The sequence below is a fragment of the Phascolarctos cinereus genome, unplaced genomic scaffold, assembly GCF_003287225.1.
Source record: "Phascolarctos cinereus isolate Bilbo 61053 unplaced genomic scaffold, phaCin_HiC Scaffold_5;HRSCAF=322, whole genome shotgun sequence".
Classification (NCBI taxonomy): Eukaryota; Metazoa; Chordata; class Mammalia; order Diprotodontia; family Phascolarctidae; genus Phascolarctos; species Phascolarctos cinereus.
In genome coordinates, this window is record NW_027555958.1 from 43,766,030 (window position 1) to 43,777,216 (window position 11,187).

General features: G+C 50.3%; 1 protein-coding gene across 4 annotated transcripts; it reads left to right on the forward strand.

Moving 5' to 3' along the window:
* Positions 1-884: 884 nt before the first annotated feature.
* CERS2 (ceramide synthase 2) lies at positions 885-11,089 on the forward strand. Of its 4 annotated transcripts, none has more exons than XM_021004687.2 (11): positions 885-903; positions 6,210-6,383; positions 6,816-6,933; positions 7,495-7,613; positions 7,820-7,877; positions 7,993-8,043; positions 8,332-8,424; positions 8,924-9,052; positions 9,278-9,384; positions 9,572-9,725; positions 9,970-11,089. In XM_021004687.2, the coding sequence occupies exons 2-11, from the start codon at positions 6,211-6,213 to the stop codon at positions 10,108-10,110; spliced, it is 1,143 nt and encodes a 380-aa protein (XP_020860346.1). In that variant the 5' UTR covers positions 885-903; position 6,210; the 3' UTR covers positions 10,111-11,089. The 4 variants fall into 4 exon arrangements, with proteins under 4 accessions (XP_020860346.1, XP_020860355.1, XP_078011012.1 ...); XM_021004696.2 differs by lacking the exon at positions 885-903 and adding an exon at positions 1,139-1,246; XM_021004679.2 differs by lacking the exon at positions 885-903 and adding an exon at positions 4,087-4,217.
* Positions 11,090-11,187: the final 98 nt, after the last annotated feature.

Here is an 11,187-nt window from a genome sequence, read left to right on the forward strand (position 1 = left end):
GCAGAAAGGTTAATAAGTTAATTGATATGAAACTTCATAGCCTCCTGCTCCTTTCTTCCTCTACAAGAAGGCCTCAGACCATTAGTCACATTCTCTGGAAAGTGGAAAGGATGTCAGACAAAAAGTGATGACTAATATTTTCAGATAAGAGGTGGTGGAGACGGATGATGATCCTTGACCTTAGAGAGGATCTCAACCATGCTTATTGGCATCTTAGCCAGTTTTGGGGGGGTGCACTGAGATCCAGGCACTCCAACATCAAAGTGTGGAGAAGCGCCAGTCAATACCTACTCTTTCACCTCTAGTCCTACAGGGAAGATAGGTAAGAAATGTGCTGAAGTCACCAGTTCGGGGAACTGGAGACTGAGGCAGTTGGGCTGAAACTATGTAACTATCTGTAACTAGGGCAAAGGATATAACAGAGTGGAGGCGAATGGCATAGAGTACTATCATCACCTCCCATTTTTATTATTCAGTTTAACTTGCCTAAATAGTATTCAGAGCCTTCCTGTGCCCCAGAGGCAAGTTGAACCCTACCAAGGTCATGCTCACCAACCCTTCGCAAGATCGATCTTCTTCTTCTAGTTCAAATATTTGAGTGATCTTTGTGGTCAGAAAAGTCCACTGACCTTCGCAACTTCCCACTCTTTGCTTTGGGAAGCCACTCACCTCCATCTGATGCGCTTTGAATTCAAGTGGCAAATGCACATTTTCCCCTAAGTCCAAGATCCCGTTTCTACCTGCGGGGCTTAGCTAGGAATGAGGTGGGGTGGGGTGAGGCCGGCAGGAAGCACTGAGGAGGAATCTGTTTTCTGACCACCCACAAGGTCCCCTACCTCAGCAGCAGGGCTGAGGCGGGAATGGGTCGGGGTTCGATCTGTGGCTCGGCCATTGATTGCTAAGGTTTGTAGCAGACCCCCCCCCACCCCCGCTCCCGCCTCCGCCCCCCCCCAGCCCTGCCCAGCCCAGTCTCTCCCTCCTACTCCCCCGACGCCCCGTAGGCTCCCGCCTAGGCTCAGGCTGACGCTCTCGACTCTTCCTAGACTTGGGCTGGGGATCGGACTCCGCCGGCGGCGGGAGGAGGGAGCGAGCGGGCAGGCGGGCAGGCGGGCAGGCGGGCAGGCGGGCAGGCGGAAGGGGGAGGAGAGGAGAGCAGCCGAGTCCTGTGGAGTGAGGAGGTGGGGGAGGGAGGGAGGACTGAGGAGGTGAGAGCGGAGGACAGCGCGGCCACCGCGGACGCTGCCAAGTGAGTCTCCACTCCCGTCCGGGCTCCGGGGGGCCCGGGGAGGGGACGGAGGGCGGGAGGAGGGGGAAGCACGACCGTGGGGCCCGGACGAAGTTGGTCCGCGTGGAGGGGCGCCCTGGCTCGTTCCTGGCGCTGCCTCCGCTCTTTGGGTTCCCCGCTGGCGGCCAGCCCAGCCTCTAGGGCCGGGGAGCCCGCGAGGCGTTCGAACTGCCCGGCTCCAAGGAGCCCGGGCCGGGGCCGGGGCGGCCGCTGCCTCCCAGGCCTCCGCCTGCTCTGCTCATGGCGGCCGGAGCCTGGGGGGAGGGAAGGGACGGCCAGGGGAGGGACGAGGCCTGAGCCGGGCCTGGCTGGGCCCCCCCGGCTCCTGGCCCCACCAAGGCGGGGCCCGCAAACTGGCCCATTCTCCCGGCACCTCCGGGCTCTGCTTTCCCTTCGCCCCCTTCCGCGCCAGGCCTGGAGATTTCTCCCACTGGGCAACAGGTCCCGGGGAGGGAAACCTCGCTCAGGACCACAAAAAGGGTGCGGGCCTAACTCTCACTCATTGAGGTGAGGCAAAAGAAAGAAAAAGAACCAAGAGGCTGTTTACAGCAGCCTCCGACCTGCCCGTGTGCCGGCCCGGGTGCAGAGTAGGGTTGGGCAGCGCCTCACCCCATGTGCCAGCAAAGAAGGAAAAGGGTTGCCTGGTGTGGCCACCTTGGAAAGGCTAGCAGCCCACATCTGCTTAACGGGAAACGGGAAGGAGTGGTTAAGAAGGGCCATCCCTGGCTCCTCGGGGCCTGCCTCTCCTTGCACCGTTATGGGGTGTGTGTATGTGTGGAGGCTGGGGCTGGGGGATGCTGGTTGAGCTGGTTCCCTGTACTGCAGGCTGCTAATTACAGAAGTGGGAAAGGCAAATTGACAAGTGGGTTAATTGCAGCTGTCTGGCTAAAGTACCTGGCCCATTTGGGGGCTTCTTTTACTCCTAGGTTTTACCGCCTTCCTCCCGCCAACCTAGTTAAGTTTTAGCTGGAGGTGTTTGTACCCTTGGCCGAAAAGTCCTAAGTTCGTTCTCTAACGTGGAAGTTCTAGACAAAGCACGCTGGTCTCTGAGGTTCTTTGGAACCTGGCCTGTGGGCCCTTTTCCTTCAAAGTATCAGGTTGGGAAGGGCTTTGACAGGGGATGCCTCTCCCACTAGGCCCACAGAGGAGCTGTCACTAAGTGGGTGTGTGTGTATTGGCCATAAAAAGCTTCAGTGACTTTCTATTTTACTGTGTTTGGTGTATAGGTGCTTGTGTTTGTCATTTTGTGCGTGTAACCGTGTCTCTGGTCTGTCTCTCAATCTAATCCTTTAGGATTTTGCTCTGCCTGAGAATGGGGAGTCTTGTTCCAAAGAGAACTTCATTTTTCTGTTTTCCCATCTACTCCCTTCACCAGTGCAATTTGTTTACTTTCTTCTAGAAGTCTAGAAAAGGTTTCTTTTCCCCTCCTTTTCTTTGTCTTCCCATTCTTTTTTCCTTACCTTGTTCCTCTGCCTTTCTAACCTGTCAACCAATCCCTGCCCTCAGGGTTTGCAATCTTATCTGCCTTACTCAGCCTGGGCCTGTTGTGTTTGGGTGCTAGGCTCTTAGGTAAGGGGACCCAGCTGGGCTTCATGTCAGGTGACCTTAAATAAAGACCTGAGGGCCCCTTTTCTTCTTGCTGTTTCTATGCCCCAACACTCTGACCTAATTTGGGGAGGTGGGGAAGGGAGGGAGAATGTTTACAGAGTAGCCTGGAGAATTGGCTCTCCTAGGCCCTCATCCTTCCTCCTCCAGCTTTTTTCAGTGTTTTCCCTATAGGTTGCCTGATAACTTATAAAGAAGTTTACAAGGATGAATAAATCCCTCCAGGGCTTTTCTGGTTACCCTGCAAAGATTATAGGAGGCTGAAAATATAACTGGTCTCCTCTTTTCCTGGCCCTTTGGCCCATAAGCTGCTATCCCTAACCCCAGCTCTCCAAACCTCCACCCCATTACCCCTCCCCCCAAAAAAAGGGTTGGGAGGAAGGTTAGGGTTAGAATGAGAAGAGGTAAGGGATGGGCTGGGCAGCTCCCAGCTCAAGTTCCTTGTAACTGAATGCCTAGGAAATCTCTGCTACCCTGGCCATTCTCCAGCATTTGCCTCAGAAAGTGGTATCTGTGTTTCCAGAGGAGGGAGAACTCTTTGTGTCTATGAGTGAGTGAGAGAGAATATATGTGTGTGTGTGTGTGTGTGTGTGTGTGTGTTTATCTCTGTGTTGGGGGGGCAGTCCCTGGGAGTAGGAAGGTTCACGTAGAGTAAGGTGAGGCTAGGTGTGTAGAAGAGTCCCTGACAGAATCTGAAGAGCAGGGGACCAGACTAGTGGTGGAGGGAGCGAATGTTCTCCCTGTGAGAGTTTTCTTATTTTTGCTCTTTCTTGATGGATTTGTGGGTCCTAAGGAGCCCACTGGAAAATGGAGCAGAAACAAGACAGTTTTACAGGAACCCAAACTTGAGAGCAGAGCTATGCAGATCTGTTCCATTTACCTGGGGCATCTCTCCACTCTGACGATCCCTGTTCTTCCAGGCAGGCTGAGGGAGTAAGGGAGCTGCTGCTAATGGAGGGAGATGATAGTGGGAAAAAGCAGGTTGGGAGGGCTGTGGTTAGAGAGAGCCTGAAACATGGACAAGAGAATGCCATTATTCTTCATTATTCCGATCATTACTCAACATACACTTTACCTTGATTCTGGGAGAGAGGTGGGGGAGGGGAGGTCTTAGGGTTGAGCTGGTTACGCTTACTCCATTCCTTGCTAACATCCCACTCCCTTAAACCCTCCCTCCTAACCCTAACCCCATCCAGGAACAAGATGTACCTGGGCTCCTGGAGTCAGAAAGAGGAAAAGGCAAGGAGATGGCTTCCTCCCACAACCTTCAGGACCCTTGCCAGGATCTCTAAGCACTTAACTCTCACAACTCTCCAACAGGGTTAAAGCAAGTGAAATTTTCCCCTGCCCATCTTTTCTTTTACTGTGTGAAGGGATAACCAGAGTATAGTTCCGTTATATGATAGGCTTTATATTGCATGAGAGGGAGCAACTTTGTCCCAGTATAAAGCCCATTTGGCAGGCAGATTAGTCTCTCTAACGCCATTTTGGGTGAACAGACAAAAGGAAAAGAAAAGGGGAGAGTAGTTGAGGATGGACATGTGCAGGTAGGACTCAGGTCCCTATGGTGGTATCCTACCTATTACCTCCCACATTGCTTTTGTTTGGGGAGAAGGGAAAGATAGGATTGAGGGTGAGATTTTGTTGTAGATAATTTTATTGTTCTCATTTAAAAAGGTTTCATTTCACTTCCAACTCAAAACAATATTTGGTCCCTCACAGGTGGGGGTGGGGAAGAGTGCCCTCAGGGTGAAAAGGTTCTATTATAAGTAGAGAAACGAGTTGGGGGGCGGTAAGAGGAAGAGCCCAAAGCTTCTTTAGTTTCAGTGACTGACCTCTGATTACTTCTGAGGGCAGTGTTCAAGGAGGGGAAGTGGTGAATACAAGAGGGTAAAGTCCTTGTGCTGGGAGTATTTGCCCATGACTGGCAGAGTTGGTATTTCGCAAGTTCCAGGAGGGGGATGGGGGAAAGAAGAGGAGGAGGAAGAAGAGGGTATAGGCCAAGCTACATTATGATTTGAGGACTTAGTCTTCTGCCATCGCACCATTTGGTTTTTAGATTACAGTGAAGAACAGTCTTCCCAGTCAGCATCGTGGAGCCCTTTTCTTTTGCCAGACATATTCTGGGAGCTCTGGGGGGTACAGTTCTTTCTCAGTGACCCCTCTGGAGCATGGAATGGAGATAGGGATGGAGAGCCTGGAAAACAGTGGCCTAGTCACCTCTGTACCATCGTTACTATTGTAATTTGATCTTGCTGTTGACTCACTTGCTTAAGCTTTGGGTTCTATGCTTTGTGGGATTGTCAGGTTTTAGCCTAACACCACCCTTTTCCTTCCCAGTGGAGAACATTTCCTTCTGTGTCTCCAGATCACCCTGTCCCTTCTTTTCTCCAAGCAGTCATGACAGCCCCATTTTCCCTTTCATCCTCCTAGCAGGTGGTGTAGTTAAGATACTAGTTGCCTATATCAATATAGCAGCCTTGCCCTAAGGTTCCAGAAACTGTGGCAGTAGGTGTTCCCTTCCCCCAGCTTGGTATTCTTTCTGGACAAGTTCTAACATGATATAGTTCTTAATCCTACTAAACTTTGGGACCTGCCCACTGCTCTACTTCCTCCCCTCCCCAGCCAGAAACTGGGGCCTTGAAGAACTGAGTCAATCTGTTAGACTGCTTGAGCCCTTCTCCCTGGGGGAGTGAGGATCTGGGTGGTCTGGGGTTATGTGCCCAGTGACTACAAGTGGAGAGTTTGGCCTGTAGCCCAGAGTCTGATGGGTCAGCTCTTAGTTACAGTTTCCTCACCTGTTGTCTCCTGTTTAATTAGTCACTCCTTTCTCTAGTCCCTTTTTCTAGTTCTTTGTTGCTCCTTCCATTAGTGAATTATGGGGAAGAGGAGAAAATTTCCTAGTTCTGGGAGCCTCTTTTGCTTACCCTTAGAAAGGCCTGCTTGGTTTAGGGTTGGTTTAGGAGTGGGGAAGATGGAAGGAGGGGCAGAGGGAAGGTTCTTCTGTCTTTAGTCAGTTTAGCAGCTGGTGAAATCTTAATCATTAGCCAGTAAGTAGATTAAAGCAAACTAGAGCTTGTGTCCCTCCATCCTGGGGTCCAAAAGAGAAGTACAGACCCTAAAGTTTGTATTTATAGAAGCCAAGAGAAATAAGACTATTGAGTTTTTCACTCAAATTGTGGGGAAGTGAGGATGATCTCTACCCTTCCAACCCAAACATTCATTCAGTAAGCTAAAATCGCTAACATTCCTGCCCCCACCCCGTCCCTGGCAGCTCCCTTTCCTGACTCCTTTTTTCCTGCCCTCTTTGGTCCCCTAGGATGCTGCAGACTTTATATGATTACTTCTGGTGGGAGCGATTGTGGCTGCCTGTGAACCTGACCTGGGCTGACCTGGAGGACCGTGATGGGCGCATCTATGCTAAAGCTTCTGACCTTTATATCACCCTACCCCTCGCCCTGCTTTTCCTCATCGTCAGATACTTCTTTGAGATGTGAGCATATTGCACTTCTGCCCTTCCTAGTCTTTCCCACCTGCCCTCTTTGACTGTCTCAGCCTAGTGATCATTGGTGGTTAGGCCTTGGTGTTCTGGCTCCTCTGTTTCTTGCCTACTGTGTCCCTACTTTGCCCTCCCCATGAAGGCAGCATTGTCTGCCTGAGGGTTTAGCTCCCCCAGGCCATTCTTTCAATAGCCATTTGTTTCCTCCCCTCCCCCAGGCCACTGGTGGACACAAGCTGCTTTGTCCAGAGCTGTGGGAAACAAAGGAGGCCAGAGGGGGTGCCAGGGAACCTCTCTCCAGCACTGAGCTGGGGAAACTGAGGCCATAGAGAAGGTTCTAAGCTCCCAGGTCCTTCCTAACCTCAGATGTCATAAGGGGTCCTTGAAAGGGACAGGCCCCTCTCCTTAACCGGATGCCTTTCCCAGTTATGTGGCAACACCGCTGGCTGCCCTCCTAAATGTGAAGGAGAAGACTCGGCTTCGAGCATCCCCCAACCCAACTTTGGAGAATTTCTATTGTACCAGAGGCAAACACCCTAAACAGGTAAGCCCCCACCCCTTATCCTCTCAAGTGCACCTGATGCATTGGAGGCCAGATCTTAGCGGGGCAGAGAGGGAAAGGATGCATCTTAGGTGAGCACTAGAAGGAAGAAATTGGTGAGGCAGCAGGAAAATGGAGAGTCCTGGCGTTGTAGCTGAAAGACCTTGGCTTACTTACTGGCCCTGCTCTTTTGTTTCTTGAGTGACTTTTGGTCAAGCATTTAACCCCCTTTGACCTATTTCATAAAATGAGAATTGGACTGTGACATGGACCTTTTCTGTTTTTTCCAGCTCTAAAATGATGATCCTTGGGTATGTCAATACTAGAGAGTAAAAGGGTCAATTTTGGGGACAAGGTCATGGCTGGAATCTGGTGCCCTGACTGTTAAAGGGGTTGATGCAGAAAAAGGAATGCAATGGAAGGTTGGGGTTTGGGATTGGGGAATGGAATTAGGAAGTTAGTACCAGAGAGATTGTTGAAGGTTCTGAGGGAGGTCAGCATTCAGTTGGATTGTCTATTTGAGTAGTCACTGCTAAGTTTTCTGTCTCTCCCCCACCCTCTCAGGCGGAGGTGGAGCTCTTGTCTCGGCAGAGTGGACTCTCAAGCCGTCAGGTAGAGCGATGGTTCCGTAGACGCCGAAATCAGGACCGGCCAAGCCTACTCAAGAAATTCCGGGAGGCCAGGTGGTAACAGAGCCAAGGGTGGTGGAGCAGGAGTTGAAAGGGATAGGGAGTAGCTGAGTGTGGGAAAGGATGAAATGGAGGTGTTGTGATGTTCTCTATATCTTGATAATGGAGGTAAAGAGTCATGAGTGTAGGTAGGGAGTCCAGGGTCTGGGTCTGTGCTCCCTATTCCTGTCCCACTGAGTCACCTTTGTTTCTTCTTCCAGTTGGAGATTCACCTTTTATCTTATTGCTTTCATTGCTGGCATGGCTGTCATTGTGGATGTGAGTGAGGGTAGGAGGGAGGAGTTGGAGGTTTGGCATAGGAGAGATGGAGTCATAAGACCTGGTCCCCTCTTCAATATTTCATCTTCTCTGATTTGCCACTATCTTTTCTCAGAAACCTTGGTTCTATGACATGAAGGAAGTATGGAAAGGTTATCCTATTCAGGTATGAGAAGTGGGGGCTACAGATCCTCATCTGGAGCTAGAGGCAAAGAGAGATTTGTGGTGGGGTGGGACTAGGTCAGACACTTGAAATGAAGGGAATCTGTAACATTCTGGGGAGGAACTGAGCTAAGAGAAATTTAAAGGCTTGGGAAGGCTGCTTGTTGGGGTAAATTGTATTATTCTAGAAGCGGTTAGTGTGGTGTGAAATGGGGTGGGTGGGTGGGTGGAGTGGGACTTCTGGGGAATATCCATGTTTTGGTGGGGCTCAGTTTTCCTTCCTCTCTCCTAGTCTATTATCCCTTCCCAGTACTGGTATTACATGATCGAACTCTCCTTCTACTGGTCCCTACTCTTCAGTATTGCTTCTGATGTTAAACGAAAGGTGGGCCAAGTGGCTGGCAAAGGGATGGTTTGGGGAATTCTCTATGTACTGGGTACTCCCATTCACTGCTAGAAGCTCTGTATGGTTGAGCTGAGTCTGAAAGGAAATAAGGGTGTGAGATCATCTCAGACTCTTCCTTTTATTTTAGGGTTAACCTTTTCAGTGTCATGGATCCCTTTGGCAGTCTGTTGAAATCTATGAACCCCTTCTCCTAATGTTTTTAAATGACTAAAATGAGATAGAAATACAAAGGAAACCAATTATATTGATATAGAGATGCAGTTTTTTCCCACATTCATGGAACCCCCAAATCTACAGACCCCCCCTTAGAGGTTCATGGGCCCCATTTTAGGAATCTGGGCTTTAAGGGGTAGGCAAGGACCTTATTACTTTGAGGGGCAAGGTTTGGAGGATACTTGGAAAAAGGAAACAGAAGGAGCTGTGGGGATAGAGAAACAAAGAAAAGTCCTCATCCCATGACCTCTGATCTCTTCCCTAGGATTTCAAAGAGCAGGTGATCCACCATGTGGCCACCATCATCCTCATCAGCTTCTCCTGGTTTGCCAACTACATCCGGGCAGGGACACTCATCATGGCTCTCCATGACTCCTCTGACTACCTGCTAGAGGTCAGGATTCCCCTGAGCTCCCTTAACCCAAGACCCCAGGCCATATAACTTCTCCCTGCATCTTAAACCTCCTCTGCCCCTTTTGCCTCCTTTAGGGACATCGGGTTGGAGTAAGGGGTCAATACCAATGTCCTGCTTATATACATACATATGTAGATACATGTATGTTGGAGGGGGAGATGGGGCCCTTGATGATGGCTACAGGGGCTGGGGGTGTTTATGCAGTCAGCCAAGATGTTTAACTACGCTGGATGGAAAAACACGTGCAACAATATCTTCATCGTCTTCGCCATTGTCTTCATCATTACTCGACTCGTCATCTTACCCTTCTGGTGAGTGGGAGCTCAGGGGTGCTGCCTGCTTAGGAGATGGGTCTCCCTCTGATTTTCTTGTTCTCTCAAGCCCCCTTCCCCACCTGCTTGTTGCTCTCCCTCTGTCCCCGACTCCCAGATCGTGACCTCATCTTCCCCAGCCTCCATCCCCCACCACATCCCCAGTGTTCGCCTCTCTGTCCCTCAGGATCCTGCACTGCACAGTGGTGTATCCTCTGCAGCTGTATCCTGCCTTTTTTGGTTATTACTTCTTCAACTCCATGATGGGTGTGCTGCAAGTGCTGCACATCTTCTGGGCCTACCTCATCCTTCGAATGGCCCACAAGTTTGTAACTGGAAAGGTGAGGACTCCTTCCACTCTGTATCTCCTTTGCTACGACTCAGTTCCTCCCTCCCCCAGTACATTTCCTTCATGATCCACGAGTCAAGGCAAAAGGAATTAAGACCTTCCTACCCCCGAGTACCAGAGCTCAGCCCTCCTTCACATCAGATATGCTCCCCAGTTTAAAAATTAGCACCCTAAGGAGGGGAGGGAAGGAGTTGCTACATAGCTTCTGATCTCTGGCCTCCTTTCCTCTTTTTTAGCTGGTAGAAGATGAACGCAGTGATCGGGAAGAGACGGAGAGTTCAGAGGGCGAGGAGGCTATCACTGGTGGGGGCATGAAGAGCCATCATCTAGCCAATGGTCATCCTATTCTTAACAATAACCACAGAAAAAATGACTGAGCCTGGGTCCCTACTGCCCCTCAGCCTTATTTCATAAAGCCAAGAAACCACCCCTTCCTACCACAAAGGGAAGACATCCCTTTGGGGGGGGTCAGAGGTCACCAATATCTGGGGGTGGGAAGTGAAAGGGTAAGTTTTCTCCCTTTCCCTTCACCCCTCCCTCCAATTGCCCTTTTTCCTGGTCACCCAGTTGCCTTTAAACCAAACTCCTGTCCATCTTGTGAGGGGGATTGGTCATAGTCTCTGTTACAGGGGGAGGTTTCCTCCCCCCTCCCTAAGCTGCCTGTCCTGTCATTCATTTCTGGGACAAATCTTCCCCTGCCCTACCCATAGGCTTGGGTTCAGAGTGAGGGGGACGACTCGCATTCCTTACCATAGTTTCAGATCAGGGGCTCCAGAGACAGAGTCTGTGCCTTACCATTCCCTTTTTGGGTCTCATTCTGCCAAAGCTAGACCCTCTTCCTTCTAATTATTCCAGGTTCCCTACCGTGCCTGGGGACCAAAGCTGAGCTGCCTAATCCTTTCCTTCCTCTAACCAGAGACATCTAGCAATCAAGTGTCCGAGGGTTAGCACGATCCTTGCCGTCTCTGCCCAGGGCAGGGCCCCCACCCAGGGCCTCAGCACAAGGATATCATTTTCCCTTCTGTCACGCCTTTCTAGCCTCCTGTACAGGATCCTAGATTCTTCCCCTCCTCAGCCTTTTCCCCCCTTTTTTACTCTCCTCCTCCTCCTCTGTCAGGCTAGCTTGACTGAAGTGGGGCGGCAACTAGTTTTACTTATTTATTGTACTTTGGAGTTTTGGTTTTCAGTTTGAAAGCCTGAACTACAAATAGCCTAGGGAGAGGAGGGTGACAGACATTTCAGTAGAGAGGACCATATCAAACCATTTCAAACCCACAGACCAAATGTTGTACTGTTTGTGTGTGTGTGTTTTTTTAATTAAAATATATTAAAGATTAAATAAAACATGACAAGAGACATGTGAGAACATGGGGATTTGGTGGGGAACAAGAAAACACTTTATCTTTTTCACAACTAACCTTAAAATTCCACACACATTCCCCCCACCCGCCCTT